The sequence below is a fragment of the Oncorhynchus tshawytscha genome, linkage group LG30 (genome assembly GCF_018296145.1).
Source record: "Oncorhynchus tshawytscha isolate Ot180627B linkage group LG30, Otsh_v2.0, whole genome shotgun sequence".
Classification (NCBI taxonomy): Eukaryota; Metazoa; Chordata; class Actinopteri; order Salmoniformes; family Salmonidae; genus Oncorhynchus; species Oncorhynchus tshawytscha.
In genome coordinates, this window is record NC_056458.1 from 8022279 (window position 1) to 8045525 (window position 23247).

General features: G+C 42.7%; 1 protein-coding gene across 4 annotated transcripts in view; it reads right to left on the reverse strand.

Moving 5' to 3' along the window:
• LOC112228856 (leucine-rich repeat and calponin homology domain-containing protein 2) overlaps positions 1 to 23247 on the reverse strand; it is an 82849-nt gene that overhangs the window by 35021 nt on the left and 24581 nt on the right. For all 4 annotated transcript variants that reach the window (XM_024394559.2, XM_024394558.2, XM_042309678.1 and 1 more), the window contains exon 2: positions 6899 to 7043. In XM_024394559.2, coding sequence (XP_024250327.1) covers positions 6899 to 7043 — 145 coding nt within the window. The remainder of the gene's footprint in view (positions 1 to 6898; positions 7044 to 23247) is intronic.

A 23247-nucleotide genomic window follows, 5' to 3' on the forward strand; every position in this document is an offset into this window, starting at 1 on the left:
TTAAATATATTTGGCTAAGGTGTATGTAAACTTCCGACTTCAACTGTACATATCAATACATACACACAAAATCTAGGTCAAATAGGGGAGAGTTGGTCTGTGAGGTGTTGCTTTATCTGTTTTTAAAAAAAAAACAGTTTTGTTGTTCATTTGAGCAATATGAAATGAGAGTTCCGTGCAATCGTGGCTCTATAAACACTGCTCAAAAAAATAAAGGGAACACTAAAATAACACATCCTAGATCTGAATGAATGAAATTTTCTTATCAAATACTTATTTCTTTACATAGTTGAATGTGCTGTCAACAAAACCACACAAAAATTATCAATGGAAATCAAATGTATCAACTCATGGAGGTCTGGATTTGGAGTCACACTCAAAATTAAAGTGGAAAACCACACTACAGGCTGATCCAATTTTGATGTAATGTCCTTAAAACAAGTCAAAATGAGGATCAGTAGTGTGTGTGGCCTCCACGTGCCTGTATGACATCCCTACAACGCCTGGGCATGCTCCTGATGAGGTGGCGGATGGTCTCCTGAGGGATCTCCTCCCAGACCTGGACTAAAGCATCTGCCAACTCCTGGACAGTCTGTGGTGCAACGTGGCGTTGGTGGATGGAGCGAGACATGATGTCCCAGATGTGCTCAATTGGATTCAGGTCTGGGGAACGGGCGGGCCAGTCCATAGCATCAATGCCTTCCTCTTGCAGGAACTGCTGACACACTCCAGCCACATGAGGTCTTGTCTTGCATTAGGAGGAACCCAGGGCCAACCGCACCAGCAGATGGTCTCACAAGGGGTCTGAGGATCTCATCTCGGTACCTAATGGCAGTCAGGCTACCTCTGGCGAGCATATGGAGGGCTGTGCGGCCACCCAAAGAAATGCCACCCCACACCATGACTGACCCACTGCCAAACCGGTCATGTTGCAGGCAGCAGAACGTTCTCCACGGCGTCTCCAGACTCTGTCACGTGCTCAGTGTGAACCTGCTTTCATCTGTGAAGAGCACAGGGCGCCAGTGGCGAATTTGCCAATTTTGGTGTTCTCTGGCAAATGCCAAACGTCCTGCACAGTGTTGGGCTGTAAGCACAACCCCCACCTGTGGACGTCGGGCACTCATACCACCCTCATGGAGTCTGTTTCTGACCGTTTGAGCAGACACATGCACATTTGTGGCCTGCTGGAGGTAATTTTGCAGGGCTCTGGCAGTGCTCCTCCTGCTCCTCCTTGCACAAAGGCGGAGGTAGCGGTCCTGCTCCTGGGTTGTTGCCCTCCTACAGCCTCCTCCACGTCTCCTGATGTACTGGCCTGTTTCCTGGGAGCGCCTCCATGCTCTGGACACTACGCTGACAGACACAGCACACCTTCTTGCCACAGCTCTCATTGATGTACCATCCTGGATGAGCTGCAGTACCTGAGCCACTTGTGTGGGTTGTAGACTCATGCTACCACTAGGTGGAGCTGTTACCACTAGAGCAAAGCACCGCCAGCATTCAAAAGTGACCAAAACATCAGCCAGGAAGCATAGGAATTGAGAAGTGGTCTGTGGTCACCACCTGCAGAACCACTCCTTTATTGGGGGTGTCTTGCTAATTGCCTATAATTTCCACCTGTTGTCTATTCCATTTGCACAACAGCATGTGAAATGTATTGTCAATCAGTGTTGCTTCCTAAGTGGACAGTTTGATTTCACAGAAGTGTGATTGACTTGGAGTCACATTGTGTTATTTAAGTGTTCCCTTTATTTTTTTGAGCAGTGTAATATTGTATGCTTTCTTGAATTTGTTCTGGATTTAGAGACTGAAAAGGCCTCTGCTGGCATGTCCAGTGGAGTAAGTGTGTGTGTGTGTCAGAGATGTGTGTAAGTTGACTGTGCAAACAATTCAGATTTATTATTATTTGTTAAATAAAAAAATAAGTGATGCAATCAGTCTCTCCTCAACTCTTATCCAAGAGAGACTGGCATGCGTAGTATTTATATCAGCCCTCTGATTACAATGAAGAGCAAGACAAGCTGCATCTGGCCCAGAACAGAGCAGCACAACAGCTTAACTAGGTCTTTCTTTGCAGCATTTGATCACATGACTGGACAATAATCAATATAAGACAAAACTAGAGGCTGCAGGACATGCTTTTTGGAGTGTGGTGTCAGAAAAGCAGAGCATCTCTTTATTACGGCTAGACCTCTCCCCATCTCTTTATTACGGCTAGACCTCTCCCCATCTCTTTATTACGGCTAGACCTCTCCCCATCTCTTTATAATGGCTAGACCTCTCCCCATCTCTTTATAACGGCTAGACCTCTCCCCATCTCTTTATTACGGCTAGACCTCTTTATAACGGCCCCATCTCTTTATAACGGCTAGACCTCTCCCCATCTCTTTATCTCTTTATAACGGCTACCTCTCCCCATCTCTTTATAACGGCTAGACCTCTCCCCATCTCTTTATAACGGCTAGACCTCTCCCCATCTCTTTATAACGGCTAGACCTCTCCCCATCTCTTTATAACGGCTAGACCTCTCCCCATCTCTTTATAACGGCCAGACCTCTCCCCATCTCTTTATAACGGCCAGACCTCTCCCCATCTCTTTATTACGGCCAGACTTCCCCATCTCCCATCTCTTTATTACGGCCAGACTTCTCCCCATCTCTTTATAACGGCCAGACCTCTCCCCATCTCTTTATTACGGCCAGACTTCTCCCCATCTCTTTATTACGGCCAGACTTCTCCCCATCTCTTTATTACGGCCAGACTTCTCCCCATCTCTTTATTACGGCCAGACTTCTCCCCATCTTTACAACCATTGAATCCATATGCTGTGACCATGACAGTTTAAAATCTAAGGTAACACCAAGTAACTCCTCAACTTGTTCAACAGCCTCACCATTCATTACCAGATTCAGCTGAGGTCTAGAGCTTAGGGAATGATTTGTACCAAATACAATGCTCTTAGTTTTAGAGATTCTCAGGACCAGTTTATTACTGACCACCCATTCCAAAACTGACTGCAACTCCTTGTCTATCTTTATGTGCAACAAAAGTTAGTCTAGTGCTGTAGGTTGGTTATCTTTCTCAAATTCATTCGAGGGTAAATCATTGAGTCTATAAACCAAATCTGGAGTCAATCTGACTTATGGTTCATGAGAAGATGATTTTGAGCATTAGCATATGTGCATCTATAGGTAGAGTGCGGCCATTTTTAAATGCAGCAACTTATTTCTCATTACCATCAAAGACTGATGAAAAACTCTCTAATCTAATTATTCAGAAATACAAAATCTGGAGTGAATCTGACGTATATGTTTCACGGGTTGGAAGACGATTGCAGATGATTTGGAGCGTTTACTTATGTTTTTTGAGATGTGAATTACCACATTCAGTGTGGTTCATCTTAGGGACATCCATGATAGCGATGACAAGTTTCAAGTTGATAGGCCACTGTGGAGTGGATTTACGGTGGTTTAAATAGACACATAAAATCTGATAGTTAAGATAAATACCATGGGCCTAGAATTTGGTGTCATTTGGTCCTATGACTTCATGAGACGATTTTTAAAGTATTTTTTAGCATATTAGCGTATGTGCTAAAATGCATCTACTGGTATAGTGTGGTATATTTGAATGCATCAACTTTATTTTCTCAAACTCTTTAGAGACTGTATTGTAATGAGTCCAAAGACCACATTTGTAGTGAATATGACTTTTAGTCATTGTGAAAAATATATGTTATGATGATTTTAAGCATTGGCTACAGTCAAAAAGTGAATTGTTAATAGTTTCCTTATTTTGTAAGATATAACATGGTTCATCATGGTAATGTACTTTATTAACCTAAAAAGTTTCAAATTGATAGGCCATTGTGAAGTGGATTGACAAAGGTTTTAATTGGACATGTAAAATATGACTGATCTTTAATTATTTGTTACTTTTAATTCATTTTTTTGTTGGTATTTTTATTAAAACCGCATTGTTGGTTAAAACTAGTTCACGCTACCACGTACCCCTAGGGGTACCACCGCCCCCTGCTCAACTGAAACAGTGGCGCACAGAACGCAAAAATATTCTTAGAAATATTTAACCTCCACACATTAACAAGTCCAATAGTTCAAATGAAAGATAAACACATTGTTCATCTAGCCAGCGAGTCAGATTTCGAAAATGTTTTACGGCGAAAACATAGCACATATTTATGTCAAACCACCACCAAAGATACGGCTAATTTAAATAGCCATATTTGTGAACAAAAGATGTAATCACAAAAGCAGGATTAAAAGAAATATAATTCACTAACCTTTTGAAAATCTTCATCAGATGACAGTAATAGGACATGTTATACAGTACATTTATGTTTTTTCCAATAATATGCAATTTATATCCATAAATCACTGTTTACATTGACGGCCATGTTCAAAAAATGCTACTAGAATGTCCGGAGAAATTATGATAACTCTGCCAGATAACAGCAATACACATCAAACTTTGACTAAATATACATGTTCTACATATAGTTAGAAAGATACACTGCTTCTTAATACAACTGCTGTGTTACATTTATTTTTAACGTTACAGAATTTGTTCACTTGGCAATAATATGAGACGGCGCTCATAGATTAGCTACATGACTCCGCTATGTTGAAGTCCACAGAAACACAAAATAACCACATAAATATTCCCTTACCTTTGATGTTCTTCGATCAGAAGTCGTGGAAGAAGTCATACTTACCAAAAACTGCGTTTGGCTTTCAAATGTGTGTCTTTGGGTTATCAAACGCGACAAATTCCGGCTGAAATGCACCAAAAATTCTAGTGGATGCGCATCAAAACTTCAAAATTACATATTATATGTCGACTAAACTGGTCAAACTAAGTGCAGAATCGAGCTTTAGCATGTTCTAAACATAGAAAACAATCCTTAGCGTGAACAGACAAACCTACATCGTTTGGTGAATCTTGGAACAAAGGGAGCTCAAGACCCGACGCGCGCATGTATTTTCGCGCGACCCGAAGGTTTCTTCGCGCCAAAGGGTGAGGGAGCGCGCGATTTTCACAATGAAACGGGCAATTGAAAGGAGACATCCCGCTGAACAGATAGAAACTGTTCCTGGATCCGTAGCTGGTTGGGAAGGGTGGGGGCGATGACGTCAAAGTTGGCCCAACTTTTCTGATCACAGAGAGAGTTTGGAAGAATGGCTGCCCTGTGAGTTCTGCTTTACATAGAGACATAATTTGAACGGTTTTAGAAGCTTTAGAGTGTTTTCTATTCAATAATAATTATTATATGCATATATTAGCAATTTTGGACAGATTTTTGTTCAGTTTACTATGGGCACGCAATTCTGCCAAAGGGGGCAGTATTCTGCCCTAGCCCTAACAGGTTTTAAGGGCTTGTAAGTAAGCATACCTGTTGTATTCGGCGCATGTGACTAACACTATTTTATTTTATTTAATTGTTGGTGTTACTTGGACTTTTGGTTCATGAGAATACATTTTTCAAAAGGTTATCCAAAATTTCCAAGATTGAGGAAAATCTATCCTGACGGACCTTTATGGGTCCTTCAAGCAAATTTGTTCAGCACAAGAGAAGATACCTACATACGAAGTTTAAGTCTCTAAGTCAAAAGGGCCGGCGGATATGAGGGTTTAACGTCTTGATTCTAGCCATCCCGGATCGTGAATACAGCCTCAAGCTCATTACCATAACGCAACGTTAACTATTCATGAAAATCGCAAATGAAATGAAATGAATATGCTAGCTCTCAAGCTTAGCCTTTTGTTAACAACACTATCATCTCAGATTTTCAAAATATGCTTCTCAACCATAGCAAAACAAGCATTTGTGTAACAGCTAGCGTAGCTAGCGTAGCATTTAGCGTTAGCATCAGCAGGCAACATTTTCACAAAAACCAGAAAAGCATTCAAATAAATCATTTACCTTTGAAGAACTTCGGATGTTTTCAATGAGGAGACTCTCAGTTAGATAGCAAATGCTCAGTTTTTCCTGAAATATTATTTGTTTAGGAGAAATCGCTCCGTTTGGTGCGTCACGTTTGGCTACCAAAAAACCCTGTAAATTCAGTCATCAAAACGCCAAACTTTTTTCCAAATTAACTCCATAATATCGACTGAAACATGGTAAACGTTGTTTAGAATCAATCCTCAAGGTGTTTTTCACATATCTCTTCATGATATATCGTTCGTGGAAGCCTCCTCTCAATCACTGGATGACTGCGTGCAGCTTGTAGATTACGCACCAATTTAGACAAAGGACACCGGGCGGACCCCTGGTAAATGTAGTCTCTTATGGCCAATCTTCCAATGATATGCCTACAAATACATCACAATGCTGCAGACCCCTTGGAGAAACGACAGAAAGGGCAGGCTCATTCCTGGTGCATTCACAGCCATATAAGGAGACAATGGAAAACAGAGCCTCAAAAATTCTGCTCATTTCCTGTTTGAAGTTTCATCTTGGTTTCGCCTGTAGCATGAGTTCTGTGGCACTCACAGATAATATCTTTGCAGTTTTGGAAACGTCAGAATGTTTTCTTTCCAAAGCTCAATTATATGCATAGTCGAGCATCTTTTCGTGACAAAATATTGCGCTTAAAACGGGCACGTTTTTTTATCCATAAGTTAAAAGAGCGCCCCCTATATCCAATAAGTTTTTAAGTGAGACTGCAAATAACAGCTCCACCTAAAGGCCACTCGGTGCCATTGCCATATATGCCTGAGTTATTTGATCATGTCAAAGGGGGAAAAAATAATCAAAGTATAACAAAAGCTTTGCTGTAAACACTGTAATGTGGGCCTTTGTATTTCCTGGTGATATCAAACAGTATGAGGTCATTGGGTCAACAGATCACACCACAGTGCTCCATGAGTCATCACTGACCTGATGTTGAGATAGGTCAGCATCTGCAAGTTGATGATGGTTTCTGGGATGCATTTGATGCAGTTGTGGTATAGGTTGAGGGACTCGAGTGGGGCGAACAGACACACCTCTGGGGGAATCTCTGTGAGCCTGTTCTTCGACATATCTGGGGGAGGGAAAGAGAGACAGACAGCAGGTGAGGGTCATGGGTACACAGGAACTATATACACAGTACTGTATGTACACTACATGATCATTAGTATGTGGACACCTGCTCGCCGAAAATTGAATATCATTTGGTGTCTCCACTCTTCTGGGAAGGATTTCCACTCGAGCAGATGAGTTCCCACATTTTTCAGCATGTTTTAAAAAAAATAGATATATTTAGAGTTAGACAAAATTAGATTTTTTGGGGGGGGATGAACATATACAGGATGCTACACTAAACAACATAACCTTCATTTCAAATCGAAACTCTAAACCTACAACCTGGTTTGGATAAAATTACTTGGAATGCTTCCTACACTCAAGGATTATTATTCCCAAACTATACATCAAATGTTTTGGCAAACAAGCAGACCTGAAAACCCCATCCAACCTGGAGCTGAGTGAGTAATGCTCAGTCTGAAGCAAAAAAATGTTACCATCAAAAGCCAAGAAGAAAAATACATTACAATTATATATTTTACTTAATAAGGACTGAATGCTCAGGCTACCAAGCTTTGCTAGGACAACTTCAATTAGCACTGACGTGTGAAGCGAGAGGTGTCGAAGCCTTTGAGCCCAACAATTGGCTGGCTACCACAAGTGGGTGACACCTACTCCCTTTGCCTGCTGCACTGCTGCTTGGATTCTACCTGGCGATCTGTTCACCATCTACCCTGGCATGTCTCCCCCCTCTGTCTCTCTCCCGAGCTTTCACTCGCCTCCAGCACACATGCACTGTTGGGGCGAGTGACTCTAAATTTACAATGACTTCCCCCAAGTCGTTATATATTTAATTTTTTGTATTGTGCATTTTTCTATTTACCTCAGGACTCCTGCATGCTTTGTTGACTACAAACTTTCTTTACCCAACCGTGGGACAGACTGTTTGTTCCCACACTCGAGACTCTGACTTTCTATTGGTTACACAGACTTTTGGCCACCCATCCCATTCTAAACACCTCTCACAGGCTTTGTATTCATGTTACCTGATGAAATTCCTGTACAATATGATCTTGTTGCCATCTGATGCACATTCACGTCATAAATCAGCACTGCAGTGCTCTCCCTGTACTATGCCGTGCCTCGATTGTATTTCGGTTGATGATATCTGGAAATGCGCAAGTACACCCTGGCTCATCTACTGTTGCTAGCCCCAATTCTGACTTGTGCTCTGATATCTGCTTCACTGATTACTGCTCCTGTAAAAGCCTTACCTAAAATGGATCAATTGAAAGTGTGGGTTCAGAGCTCCATTCCAGATGTGTTGGTCTTTACTGAGACGTGCTTAAGAAAGAGTGTTTTGAATACTGATGTTAACCTCTTTAAGCTAGGGGGCACTATTTTTACGTTTGGAAAAATAACATTCCCAAAGTAAAACGGCCTATTTCTCAGGCCCATATGCTAGAATATGCATATAATTTACAGATTAGGATAGAAAACACTCTAAAGTTTCCAAAAACGGTCAAAAATATTGTCTGTGAGTATAACAGAACTGATATTGCAGGCGAAAACCTGAGGAATATCAAACCTGAGGAAAATCAAACCAGGAAGTGGCTTCTATTTTGAAAGCTCCATGTTTCATAGCCTGCCTTCACTCCACTTAAAGGGATATCAACCAGATTCCTTTTCCTATTGCTTCCTCAAGGTGTCAACGGTCTTTAGACATAGTTTCCTCGGATGGGTCCACAGTGTCTCCTGACCCCTCCTGTCTCAGCCTCCAGTATTTATGCTGCAGTAGTTTATGTGTCGGGGGGCTAGGGTCAGTTTGTTATATCTGGAGTACTTCTCCTGTCCTATTCGGTGTCCTGTGTGAATCTAAGTGTGCGTTCTCTAATTCTCTCCTTCTCTCACTCGGAGGACCTGAGCCCTAGGACCATGCCCCAGGATTACCTGACATGATGACTCCTTGCTGTCTCCAGTCCACCTGTCCGTGCTGCTGCTCCAGTTTCAACTGTTCTGCCTTCTTATTATTCGAACATGCTGATCATTTATGAACATTTGAACATCTTGGCCATGTTCTGTTATAATCTCCAACCGGCACAGCCAGAAGAGGACTGGCCACCCCACATATGCTCTCTCTAATTCTCTCTTTTTTTCTCTCTCTCGGAGGACCTGAGCCCTAGGACCATGCCCCAGGACTACCTGACATGATGACTCCTTGCTGTCCCCAGTCCATCTGACCGTGCTGCTGCTCCAGTTTCAACTGTTCTGCCTTATTATTATACGACCATGCTGGTCATTTATGAACATTTGAACATCTTGGCCATGTTCTGTTATAATCTCCACCCGGCACAGCCAGAAGAGGACTGGCCACCCCACATAGCCTGGTTCCTCTCTAGGTTTCTTCCTAGGTTTTGGCCTTTCTAGGGAGTTTTGCCTAGCCACCGTGCTTCTACACCTGCATTGCTTGCTGTTTGGGGTTTTAGGCTGGGTTTCTGTACAGCACTTTGAGATATCAGCTGATGTACGAAGGGCTATATAAATACATTTGATTTGATTTGGTTTCAGGCTTTTATTTTGAAAAATGAGCGAGAAAGATAACATCGCGTCAGTGGATAGCTGGGTGTTCGCATGAGTTTTGCTTGCGCAACACAGTGGGGCAGCCATTGACTCTCCCTCTCCTACTGAAAAAGAGACAGTGCCCGGTTGATATATTATCGATTATATATTTTAAAAACAACCTGAGGATTGATTATAAAAAACATTTGACATGTTTCTGTGGACATGACGGATACTATTTGGAATTTTCATCTGCGTTGTCGTGACCGCTCGAGCCTGTGGATTTCTGAACATAATGCGGCAAACAAACGGAGGTATTTTGGATATAAAATAATCTTTATGGAACAAAAGGAACATTTATTGTGTAACTGGGAGTCTCGTGAGTGAAAAAATCCGAAGATCAAAGGTAAGCGATTAATTGTATTGCTTTTCTGATTTTCGTGACCAAGCTACTTTGATGCTAGGTGTTCATAATGTTTTGTCTAGTGATGGATAAACTTACAAATGCTTGGATTGCTTTCGCTGTAAAGCATATTTTCAAAATCTGACACGACATGTGGATTAACAAAAAGCTAAGCTGTGTTTTGCTATATTGCACTTGTGATTTCATGACTATAAATATTTTTTGTAATATTATTTGAATGTGGCGCTTTGCAATTCAGCGGTTGTTGATGACAATTATCCCGCTAACGGGATGGGTTAAAGTTAAAGTTAACCTTTCTGGTTATAACCTTTTTCGGCAAGACAGATCTTCCAAAGGTGGGGGAGTGGCAATATTTACCAAGGATCACCTTCAGTGTTCAGTTGTCTCCACCAAGTCTGTCCCCAAACAATTTGATTTGCTGGTTTTAAGTATTACACTTTCAAATTGCTCTTTGTTGACTGTTGCTGGGTGCTATCGTCCTCTACCAGCACCGAGCTGTACCCTACCTGCCCTAAGTTCTCTCCTGGCCCCTTACACTAAATCTGAATTTGTCCTGGTAGGTGACCTAAACTGAGACATGCTTAAACCACCTGACCAAGTCCTAAAGCAATGGGACTCCCTAAATCTTTCTCAGATTATTATCAATCCCACAAGGTATGACTCCAAACACACAGAAAAGGCTACTCTTCTTGATGTTATCCTCACAAATGATCCTGATAGTTATCAGTCTGGTGTTTTCTGTAATGACCTTCGTGATCACTGTTTTACAGCCTGTGATCGTAATGGCTGCTCAGTGAAATTACCTGTCCTGATTTGTCATAGATGCTTGCTAAAAAACTTTATTGAGCAAGCCTTCCTTCATGAACTGGCCTCTGTAAAATGGTATAGAATCAGCTTGATCCCCCTCTGTCGAAGACGCATGGACTTTCTTTGATATTTTCAATGGTATTGTTAACAAACACGCCCCCATAAAAAAAATTAAAATTAAAAACAGCTTCAGCCCCTGGTTTGACCGTGATCTTGCAGAGTTACTCCACCTCAAGATTTGCATTTAGCGAAAGGCTCGGCACACGCATACTCAGGCTGACTGGCTATTATTCAGGCAAATGAGAAATAAGTGTACTCAGGCTATCCGGAAGGCCAAAGTTAGTTACTTTGAGCAGTTCTGTCTCTGTGGGTCTAACCCCAAGAAGTTCTGGAAAACGGTTAAAGACCCGGAGAATAAACCCTTCTCCTCACAGCTGCCCATGTCCCTTAAAGTTGATGATGTGGTTGTTACTGACAAGAAGCACATGGCTGAGCTCTTTAATCACCACTTCATTAAGTCAGGATTCCTATTTGACTCAGTCATGCCTCCTTGCCTGTCCAAGATTTCCTAATCTTTCACCCATTTTAAAGTGACTATCCCCGATGCTTCTCCCCCTGCCCCGCTACAAAGTTTCTCCCTGCAGGCAGTCACTGAGTCCGAGGTGCTAGAGGAGGTCCTGAAACTTAACCCCAAAAAACATCTGGGTCAGATGGTTTAGACCCTTTCTTCTTTAATGTTGCTGCTCCTATCATCGCTAAGCCTATCTCTGAGCTTTTTAACCTGTCTCATTCCCATTGCTTGGAAGGCAGCCACAGTTCATCCTTTAATTAAAAGGGGAGATCAAGCTGATCCTACCTGTTATAGGCCTAGTTCTATTATGCCCTGTTTATCAAAAGTGTTGGAAAAACTTGTCAATAATCAACTGACTGGCGCTCTTGATGTCTATAGTATTCTCTCTGGTATGCAATTTGGTTTCCGCTCAGGTTATGGATGTGTCAAAGCAACCATAAAGGTCCCCAATGATGTCACCATTGCCCTTGATTCTATGCAATGTTGTGCTACTATATTTCTATTGACTTGGCCAAAGCTTTTGATACGGTAGACCATTCCAATCTTGTGAGCCGGCCTGGTTTGCTCACTCAAAGAGTGCAGTGTATAAAGTCAGAAAATCTGTTGTCTCAGCCACTGCCTGTCACCAAGGGAGTACACCAAGGCTCAATCCTAGGCCCCACGCGATTCTCAATTTACACCAACAACATAGCTCAGGCAGTAGGAAGCTCTCTCATCCATTTATATGCAGATGATACAGTCTTATACTCAGCTGGCCCCTCCCCGGATTGTGTGTTAAATACTCTTCAACAAAGCTTTCTTAGTGTCCAACAAGCTTTCTCTACCCTTCAACTTATTTTAACACCTCCAAAACAAAGGTCATGTGGTTTGGTAAGGAGAATGCCCCGCTCCCTACAGGTGTGATTACAACCTCTGAGGGTTTAGAGCTTAAGGTCACCTTAAAGTCACCTCATACAAGTACTTGGGAGTATGGCTAGACAGTACACTGTCCTTCTCTCAGCACATAAAAAAGCTGCAGGCTAAAGTTAAATCTAGACTTGGTTTCCTCCATTGTAATCACTCCACAAATTGACTTGTTGGAAAGGTGGAATCCTATGACCGTGCCACGTTGAAAGTCACAGTGGTCTTTAGTAAGGCCATTCTACTAGATTTTATACACCTCTCAGCAACAAGTGCGATAGCCGAATCAACTCATTTGAAGGGGTGTCAACGTACTTTTGTATATAGTATATATGGTAAATAACATTCATCAAGTAGCACAGATCAGGTGTGCAATATCTATCCAAAATGTAGTGTAAGAAAGGATCCAAATAGTGGCTCCAGAAACGGCTATAGGCTGAGCCGGATGAAATCCTCTGGGAGAGTAGATTGATACCAGGCAGCCTTGACTGATCAATATGTCTGAATGAGTGATCGATGGGAACAAGGCATGATCCTCAAAAGACAGAGCTGAAATTACACTAGGCCTTAGCACAGTTACAATACACACAGACGATCACCAGATCCAGTCAGTCTTGCCCATCTCGATATAGTCGCTTGAATTACAGGAGTCCGCCCTATTCCGCTGCTATATCTGTGCAACAGCTTTGCAATTGCTCCGTTGTGGCGCTGTTGCAGTGGATACCTTTATCAAATATATGCCAGGGATTCACTGACCAATGGTGAATCTGAGACATTTAAAATCAGCCAGACCTCATCATGACATCACATAATACTTTATAGGCTTCAATGACAGGTACTATTTAACCCCGCTACAAATAAAAAAGGTTAGGGTAAGGAGTGTATAATTATGCTTCCCTCATGAGACAAATATTTCGCTGAATTAATTACTCACAGAGCGAACACTAATTTCAGACAGCCATGAAGAACACGGGTCACTGTCCCCTTCAGATAAAAATGGTTGTGATGCAGGAGGCCCGTCCCTCTGTCCAATAATTCATGTGGATAGCAAGTGGAGCGCACAGCACACATTACTGTACCCCTCCTCAGCCCCAGCTGTGCTATCTGGCAGCCTCCGTTCACAAATAACACAAATAACACTGTCTGCAATACAACTACTGTAGATACCTACTTCAAAACCCTCCATTCACAACAAGCTGGCTACTCTGGTTTACCACCTCAATTCTTATTTACACACACGACTCTATCACAACCACACTTTACATTATAAAACGGCTGATATTCCATCACATACTTTACACTGCAATTGGAATGCTTACTCTCCCTCTGTTCATTATGTATTACGTCTATTCTAACAACGTCTAGATACGCTACTTGACGCGGATGTCGATTAAGGCAGCCCCCCGCACCGCTCTGATTCAGAGGGGTTGGGTTAAATGTGGAAGACACGTTTCAGTTGAAGGCATTCAGTTGTACAACTGACTAGGTATTCCCCTTTCCTTAATCAACTGATAGCTCTGTGGTGAGCGTTCTGGCACAAAAATGGTCACCGTGCATCCCCCAGGTGGGTGCTGCACATTGACGGTGGATGAGGTGAGTTTCCCCCTAAAGCACTTTGAGTACCTCAGTTAGTAGAAAAGTACTTTATAAATCCAATCAATTATTATACGATCCCTTCTCTCTATTACGCATGGGAATACTTTGGAATATATTTCCAAAAATGAAAATAACAAGTACAAAAAAAACTTGGGGGACCAAATAAAACCAATTATTATTAAACCCATGGTCTTACAGATCTCGGGGATTGGGCAGAGCTATTGATGGTCAGTTATTATCGTTGGGATTGTACATTCTCGTGACATTTGTGTGCGTCTTTGTTTGCTTCAGTAGTGCATGCAAAGGGGGGAAGGAGGTTGTGCTGATACAACTGATTTCTAAATGAATGCTTAACTTCTTGTAACTAGGGGGCAGTATTTTCATTTTTGGAAAAATAATGTTCCCAGAGTAAACGGGCTATTTTGTCAGGACAAGATGCTAGAATATGCATATAATTGACAGCTTAGGATAGAAAACACTCTAAAACTGTTAAAAAAACTGTAAAAATATTGTCTGAGAGTATAACAGAACTGATATTGCAGGCAAAAACCTGAGAAAAATCCAATCCGGAAGTGACTCATGTTTTGAAAGCTCTGCGTTTCGATGCGTCCCTATTGAGCAGTGAATGGGCTATCAACCAGATTCCTTTTTCTACGTATTCCCCAAGGTGTCTACAGCATTTTGACGTAGTTTCACGCATTTATGTTGAAGAATGAGCGTAAGCGACTATATTGCGTAAGTGGTCACCTGATGGCTCTCAGAGTGATTCTTGTGTAAAATACAGAGGTAGCCATTTTTCCTCTCAGTCCTACTGAAAAGCTAACTGTCCCAGTTGATATATTATCGAATAGATATTTGAAAAACACCTTGAGGATTGATTATAAACAACGTTTGCCATGTTTCTGTCGATATTATGGAGCGAATTTTGAATATTTTTCGGCGTTTTCGTGACCGCAATTTCCAGTCGATTTCTCAGCCAAACGTGAAGAACAAACGGAGCTATTTAGCCTACAAAAATAATATTTTTGGAAGAAAGGAACACTGGGAGTCTCGTGAGTGAAAACATCCGAAGCTCAAAGGTAAACGATTTAATTTGATTGCTTTTCTGATTTTCGTGACTAAGTTGCCTACTGCTAGCTGGACATAATGCTATGCTAGGCTATCGATAAACTTACACAAATGCTTGTCTTGCTTTGGCTGTAAAGCATATTTTCCAAATCTGAGATGACAAGGTGATTAACAAAAGGCTAAGCTGTGTTTCAATATATTTCACTTGTGTTATGTCCGTTGCGTTATGCTAATTCGTGTCAGATGATGACAACGATCCCAGACACGGGATGGGGAGTTACAACAGGTTTTAACAAAGGTTGAGTTCCCCAAATACAGGGGGAGTTGGTTCCTGAACAGACTAATAAACTGACCCCAGCCCTGTGTCTGTGTGTAGGAGCGAGTGTTCAGCATGGTGAGTAGGAGGGTGTTAGCTGCCAAAACAACATTGGCTATTTAATTAGAGAGAGGGCAGATACGGCAGGACTAAAACTTTAGGCCACTAACAGTCCTTGGCAGCCTACCTGGTATAATGGCCCCGTTTGTCTCTCATCACTAAACCCAAGACTGCATAAAGAGCCCAACGAATCCTTGCATTTAAAAAGAAAATCTAAAATCCAGATATTTGACTGAGTCTCTTGTGTACATCTTTAAGCTATGTTAAAGCCCAATCAGAATGAATTCCAATTTGATCTCCTCCACTCACAAGAAACGTATTCCTTTCTTTCGGGTTTTCTGGGAATAACGAGTCAGGCAAATGAGAATAAGAGGAAACTGGGGCAACCATCCAGTCAGATCTCACATGGCAGACAAGCCATTTTAGGCAGAGTGGGAACACAACAAACATCAATACTTTTCAGTCACCCACTCTCTGTTCAGAGAGCAAGAGATATGACAAGTTGTTTTGGCTGAACATAAGGAGGGCCATCTCTGAGCAAGCCTGTTACAAATTGCAGCAGTAACTGTGTGGGAGACATTTTGCATAAGGAAGTGTTTAACTCCATTCCTGGGGCAGTGGGTCAGGAGAGTTCTGAGCCGGAGATACATCCCTGCTCCACAGAACAACAGCCACCACTAACACGCGCACACAGTCCGGTACAAAAAGGTACAGACCAAAAATAGAGCTGAGGAGACCAACAGATCTGTCTCTCCATCACACAGAGCACCAGCCAGGCTGTTCAGTAGAACACATCACACAACTGGTGAAATGGGACAAAACCCCAATAACCTTCTCAGAGATGTCAGCATGCACACCACATCAAAGACTCTGTAGCACAGGGAGCACAATCTGCATTCCAGTGAGACGGGTCCTCAAGAAATACAGTACCAGTTAAAAGTTTGTACCCACCTACTCAGTCAAAAGGGTTTACATTTTTAAAAAAAACTATTTTCTACATTGTAGAATAATGGTGAATACATCAAAACTATGAAATTACACCCATGGAATCAAATAACCAATAAAAAAAAGGTGTTAAACAAATCAAAATATTTTATATTTCAGATTCTTCAAAGTAGCCACCCTTTGCCATGATGACAGCTTTGCACACTCTTGGCATTCTCTCCACCAGATTCATGAAGAATAGTTTTCCAACAGTCTTGAAGGAGTTCCCACATATGCTTTTTCTTCACTCTGCGGTCCGACTCATCCCGAACCATCTTAATTGGGTTTAGGTCGAGTGATTGTGGAGGCCAGGTCATCTGATATAGCACTCCATCACTCTCCTTCTTGGTCAAATAGCCCTTACACAGCCTGGAGGTTTGTTGGGTCATTGTCCTGTTGAAAAACAAATGATAGTCCTACTATGAGCAAACCAGATGGGATGGCATATCGCTGCAGAATACTGTGGTAGCCATGCTGGTTAAGTAGTTAAATGTTCTATATAAATCACTGACAGTGTCACCAGCAAAGCACTCCCACACCATCAGACCTCCTCCTCCATGCTTTACGTTGGGAACAACACATGCAGAGATCATCCGTTCACCTACTCTGCATCTCACAAAGACATGGCAGTTGGAACCAAAAATCTCAAATTTGGACAATAAGGACAGATTTCCACCGGTATAATGTCCATTGCTCGTGTCTCTTCTTATTGACATAATGATGTACTTTTGTTTCTCTTTGCTTCTTTGAGCTGTTCTTGCCATAATATGGACTTGTATTTTACCAAATAGGGATATCTTCTGTATACCACCCCGACCTTATCACAATACAACTGATTGGCTCAAACACATTAAGAAGGAAAGAAATTCCACAAATAACACCTGTTTATTGAAATGCATTCCAAGTGACTACCTCATGAAGCTGGTTGAGAGAATGCCAAGAGTGTGCAAAGCTGTCATCGAGGCAAAGGGTGGCTACTTTGAAGAATCTCAAATATAAAATATATTTAGATTTGTTTAACACTTTTTTGGTTAATACATGATTCCATGTGTGTTATTTCATAGTGTTGATGTCATCACTATCATTCTACAATGTAGAAAATAGTCCAAATAAAGAAAAACCCTGGAATGAGTAGAAGGGTCTGAACTTTTGACTGGTACTGTATACCTACACTTATTCCAATAAAATATCAAAGTCAGTGTCCTTGTAGAATAATGAATAATGCTAATTCAATATCCTTGACAGGTGAACTTGACCCACTTCATCGGTGAGAAGTTGCCAGTTAGTCAACTAGGGTCTGGAGACTGTGTGCTTTTCCATTCCACAACATGAGGATTAGCGATTACCATAATAGAAGAGACCCTTCTTGCCTCTCACCAGTCCACCACAGCAGCAGCACCAGCCCGTTCCTCTACTCCTGCCTGCAGGGAACCTGGGCACCTCAAATATTCAGACGGCAGCCCATTCAGTGAGGTCAGCATACGACTGGCACGCATATGAGAGCGAGCGCAAGAGAGAGAAAGAGCGAGCGAGAGATGAGCTCAGGTATGCACTCAGAGCTGGCCTAGATTTCAGCCCTTATGGGATATAGAGAGGGGAGCCAGCACCCACACAATGTGGGAAATGGGTGTCCCCAAACCAAACTACATTACCCACAACTCTTCCTCCCCATTCTCTATGTGTATCTGAAATCCCATTCCTGCGTGCTTCATGTCTTAAGAGTCCCATTGATTTTCTCCACACCCCATCATCACCTTGCCTGTAGACATGTAGAGCACAGCACCGAGAGGAATCATTCAGAGTAACACAGGAAGAGAAGCACAACAGTTCCTCAACCTAAGCTAAACCCCATCCTTGCCAAACATAGAAAGAATTGTTCTAATAATTACATAATGCATTCGTTAGTGATAATCTTTATAACAAAGATCAAACCAGCAGTGTTCTAGACCTGGCAACACAGTCATTTGGTTTGGCATGAGACAGACAGAGACAGACAGATGGGAGAGGCAGTGATGGGAACCCCATGTGACAGTGACTTCTCTAATCCTCAACCTCCTATTCAACACAGCACAGCACAGCCAGAGAGGTGGGGCATGTGATGCCTGAGAGGACTGCTGTATAACCCTGGCCTGCCTGGCTACATCACAGAGGCAGCCAGGCAAATACACCAATATACATCTTATACCACCCCTATTACCAGCCTGTTCAACCTCTCTTTCGTATCGTCTGAGATCCCCAACGATTGGAAAGCTGCCGCGGTCATCCCCCTCTTCAAAGAGGGAGACACCCTGGACCCAAAATGTTACAGACCTATATCCATCCTGCCCTGCCTATCTAAGGTCTTCGAAAGCCAAGTCAACACACAGATCACTGACCATCTCGAATCCCACCGTACCATCTCCGCTGTGCAATCTGGTTTCCGAGCCGGTCACGGGTGCACCTCAGCCACGCTCAAGGTACTAAACGATATCATAACCGCCATCGATAAAAGACAGTACTGTGCAGCCGTCTTCATCGACCTGGCCAAAGCTTTCGACTCGGTCAATCATCATATTCTTATCAGCAGACTCATTAGCCTCGGTTTTTCTAATGACTGCCTAGCCTGGTTCACCAACTACTTTGCAGATAGAGTTCAGTGTGTCAAATCGGAAGGCATGTTGTCCCCAACGATTGGAAAGCTGCTGCGGACACCCCCCTCTTCAAAGAGGGAGACACCCTGGACCCAGTCTATATGGGTGCCACAGGGTTCAATTCTCGGGCCGCCTCTTATCTCTGTATATATCAATGATGTTGCTCTTGCTGCGGGCGATTCCCTGATCCACCTCTACGCAGACGACACCATTCTGTATACTTCTGGCACTTCCTTGGACACTGTGCTGTCTAACCTCCAAACGAGCTTCAATGCCATACAACACTCCTTCCGTGGCCTCCAACTGCTCTTAAACGCTAGTAAAACCAAATGCATGCTTTTCAACCGTTCGCTGCCTGCACCCGCACGCCCGACTAGCATCACCACCCTGGATGGTTCCGACCTAGAGTAATCTATAAGTACCTAGGTGTCTGACTAGACTGTAAACTCTCCTTCCAGACTCACATCAAACATCTCCAATCTAAAATCAAATCTAGATTCGGCTTTCTATTTCACAACAAAGCCTCCTTCACTCACAACGCCAAACTTACCCTAGTAAAACTGACTATCCTACCTGTCCTATCCTACCTGACCTTGGCGATGTCATCTACAAAATAGCTTCCAATACTCTACTCAGCAAACTGGATGCAGTCTATCACAGTGCCATCCGTTTTGTTACTAAAGCACCTTATACCACCCACCACTGCGACCTGTATGCTCTAGTCGGCTGGCCCTCACTACATATTCGTCACCAGACCCACTGGCTCCAGGTCATCTGCAAGTCCATGCTAGGTAAAGCTCCACCTTATCTCAGCTCACTGGTCACGATGGCAACACCCACCCGTAGCACTCGCTCCAGCAGGTGTATCTCACTGATCATCCCTAAAGCAAACACCTCATTGGGCCGCCTTTCCTTCAAGTTCTCTGCTGCCTGTGACTGGAACGAATTGCAAAAATCGCTGAAGTTGGAGACTTATCTCCCTCACCAACTTTAAACATCTGCTATCTGAGCAGCTAACCAATCGCTGCAGCTGTACATAGTTCATCGGTAAATAGCCCATCCAATTTACCTACCTCATCCCCATACTGTTTTTATTTATTTACTTTTCTGCTCTTTTGCCCACCAGTATCTCTACCTGCACATGACCATCTGATCATTTATCACACCAGTGTTAATCTGCTAAATTGTAATTATTCGCCTACCTCCTCATGCCTTTTGCACACAATGTATATAGACTCTTTCATTTTTTTCCTACTGTGTTATTGACTTGTTTATTGTTTACTCCATGTGTAACTCTGTGTTGTTGTCTGTTCACACTGCTATGCTTTATCTTGGCCAGGTCGCAGTTGTAAATGAGAATTTGTTCTCAACTAGCCTACCTGGTTAAATAAAAGTGAAATACAAAATAAATAAATAAATACCATGGTTGTGGGCTAGCACACACACACACTAACCCCTGATACTGCCTTACTGCTTAGAGTGTGCGTTTATGTAAAGTAGAGAAATTACATTAGTCGCTACCGTGGCCTATTTCACAGCTTTTCAGGTAGAGGGTTGTGTTTCGGGGCTGCTCATGATGGAAAGGGGTGGGGGCGGGGTACCCATCGTCTCAGGTGTGTTCCAGAGGGGGGTATAATCCCCATGCCCAATGTCACCCCTCCATGGACCATCTCCCTCCACAGAAGGGTCACCCTATTTCACTCCCACGCACAACCTGCCCCCCAAACTGAGGATGTATCACTTACACCTCTCCAGAGAGACAGAGCTGCAAATGGATACATGTAGGGCTCTTCTCCTCTAATAGCCAGAGGGGATGAGGGGAGAAAGCAGGCCCACAGCATTGTTTGGGGGCAGTGGACCACAGCAGAGATGCAACCCCCAGCCTTCATTAATCACCACAACCTTGACCTACATACTCTGTTTTTAGGTGATTTAATCAGAATGAAAAATAGTCCTGTCCAAAGCAGGGCTCCAAACTGTGACCATTTGATTTTAATTATTGGCATCAGTGCGAGCTGAACATTGCACATGGTCACCTCACTTAAAAACATCAGATTTTTTGGGAAGGCTAAAACCATGATACGGTGCTCATGATTCCTGTAATTAAAGTTTCTGCCTGCCCCAGTACCGGTTTCGCACAATATGGTCTGACTGCGACCCGCCCTGGACGGTTCTTACCTGAGCATGCAAGAACCGCCCAGGCAAAACTCGCCCAGTCTTTCGATTGGCTCCTGGCTACTTACTCGTTTTACGGGTCGCAGTAGCAACCAGTTTTATTGACGAGTTTACCATTGAACTAGTGCGAGAGTTTGGGTTTGACCAGAGAGGAAGAGTCAGAGTTCACAGTTCATTTTACACACAGAATAATTGCACAGTTTCAGTTAGTAAAACTGACAGCTGTTTGTTTTTGATGAAAGTACTGAAGAGTGCTTGTATGCGTTGCATGAGTGTGCTTGCTGTGACTGTCACCCCCTGACATTGGCTACACTTGTAGCTACTTCCCACGGCATTGTGGGATAGCAGGAGCGAGGGACACTGTGTCTCAGTGTTGTTGCCGTAAATGCTCTCCCCGTTGAGTAGACTTGTATCACAGTGACGTCTACACCGAGTGCACAAAACATTAGGAACACCTGCTCTTTCCATGACAGACTGACCAGGTGAATCCAGGTGAAAGTTATGATCCTTTATTGATGTTACTTGTTGTAGATGAAGGGGAGGAGATGGGTTAAAGAAGGATGTTTAAGCCTTGAGACAATTGAGGCATGGATTATGTATGTGCGCCATTCAGAGGGTGAATGGGCAAGACAACAGATTTAAAGTAACTTTGAACGGGCTATGGTAGTAGGTGCCAGGTGCACCGGTTTGAGTGTGTCAAGAACTGCAACACTGCTGGGTTTTTTACACTCAAGTTTCCCCATGTGATGTCAAGAATGGACCACCATCCAAAGGACACCCAGCCAACTTGACACAACTGTGGGAAACAGAGTCAACATGGGCAGCATCCCTGTGGAACACTTTCAAAACCTTGTAGAGTCCATGCCCCTAACTGAGGCTGTTCTGAGGGCAAAAGGGGGTGCAACTCAATATTAGAAAGGTTTTCCTAATGTTTTGTACACTCAGTGTATATGGCTACCAATATTAGTTATTTCTTGTGTTAGCTGTTATCCTACTTGAAATATAATCTTGGGAAGGGAGGAAAAATGGGCCACGTTACTAGCTACGGTCGGTGACACCACGATACAGCTGCCCAGTGAGAAAGAAAGTGTGGTCTGACTGTATACGATTTCAAAATCAAATTGCGGGGGAAAACACAGCAACTGTTGTCACAGTTGAAGAGGTTCTCAGTTTTGTGCAGGTATAATGCTTGAGCTCAATAGCGACTATTTTACAACCAATATATTTGATATGGCTTTGAGGTACAGAGCGCGCAAAATGCACGTCGGTCATTTTGCGATTGCATAGGCCTCATTAGGTAGTAGTCTAGGCTACAACTGCAAAGTTATTTGGGACATTACATTACATACTGTTAGATTAATGCATGGCTATTAGCAGTGGCTATTATTTTTAGAGTTAGCGATCTAGCTAAATGTGTTTTGTGTTTCCACTTACTGAGGTGGTGAATTAGCCCCGAATAAGTAGCCTTCGATATCAGTGCGCATAGATGCAGGCAAATGTATCTACTGAACAACAACAACAAAAATCGGAACATTCTGGAGCCCTATTTTAACAGTAAAATATAACATTGTCAACTTACAATTCATGACAATCACTGGATTAGGCTGCACATTCAAATATTTTGAATCACACCATGTCAAATAAAACATTTGTTGAAAACCATCTCAGTAGTCTATTTCACTTCTTAATAAAGCACTGTGAATGACCTTCTAAAGATGCCAGTTGAATGAAAACGCGACTTTCAGAAGTAAGATTAGATTGTTTCCTCACAGCAAACAGAAGCAACAATGTAACTATACGCCACAACAACAACCAAAAATGGTGCGACCAAATCATGGGTTGGTAAATTATCTCATGTCCTTGCACCCACATCTCATAAACATTGGAAGATTGCGAGTTGATTTATGCTGTGTTTGCACGGTTTCTAAAGAGAAATGCGTTTATTCACACAAAATCTTGACGCATTTATGAGAGGCATTAAGACACACCCATTCCCAGAAACTCATGCACTTCGACACACATATTGTCATGTGTGTGTGTGCTGGTGATGAGTCTCTGCTGATGCAGGTTTAATTGGCCCATGTGGGCCTGTGTGTGCTGGGGCCTGAGCTGATACAGTAATTAGAGACCCGT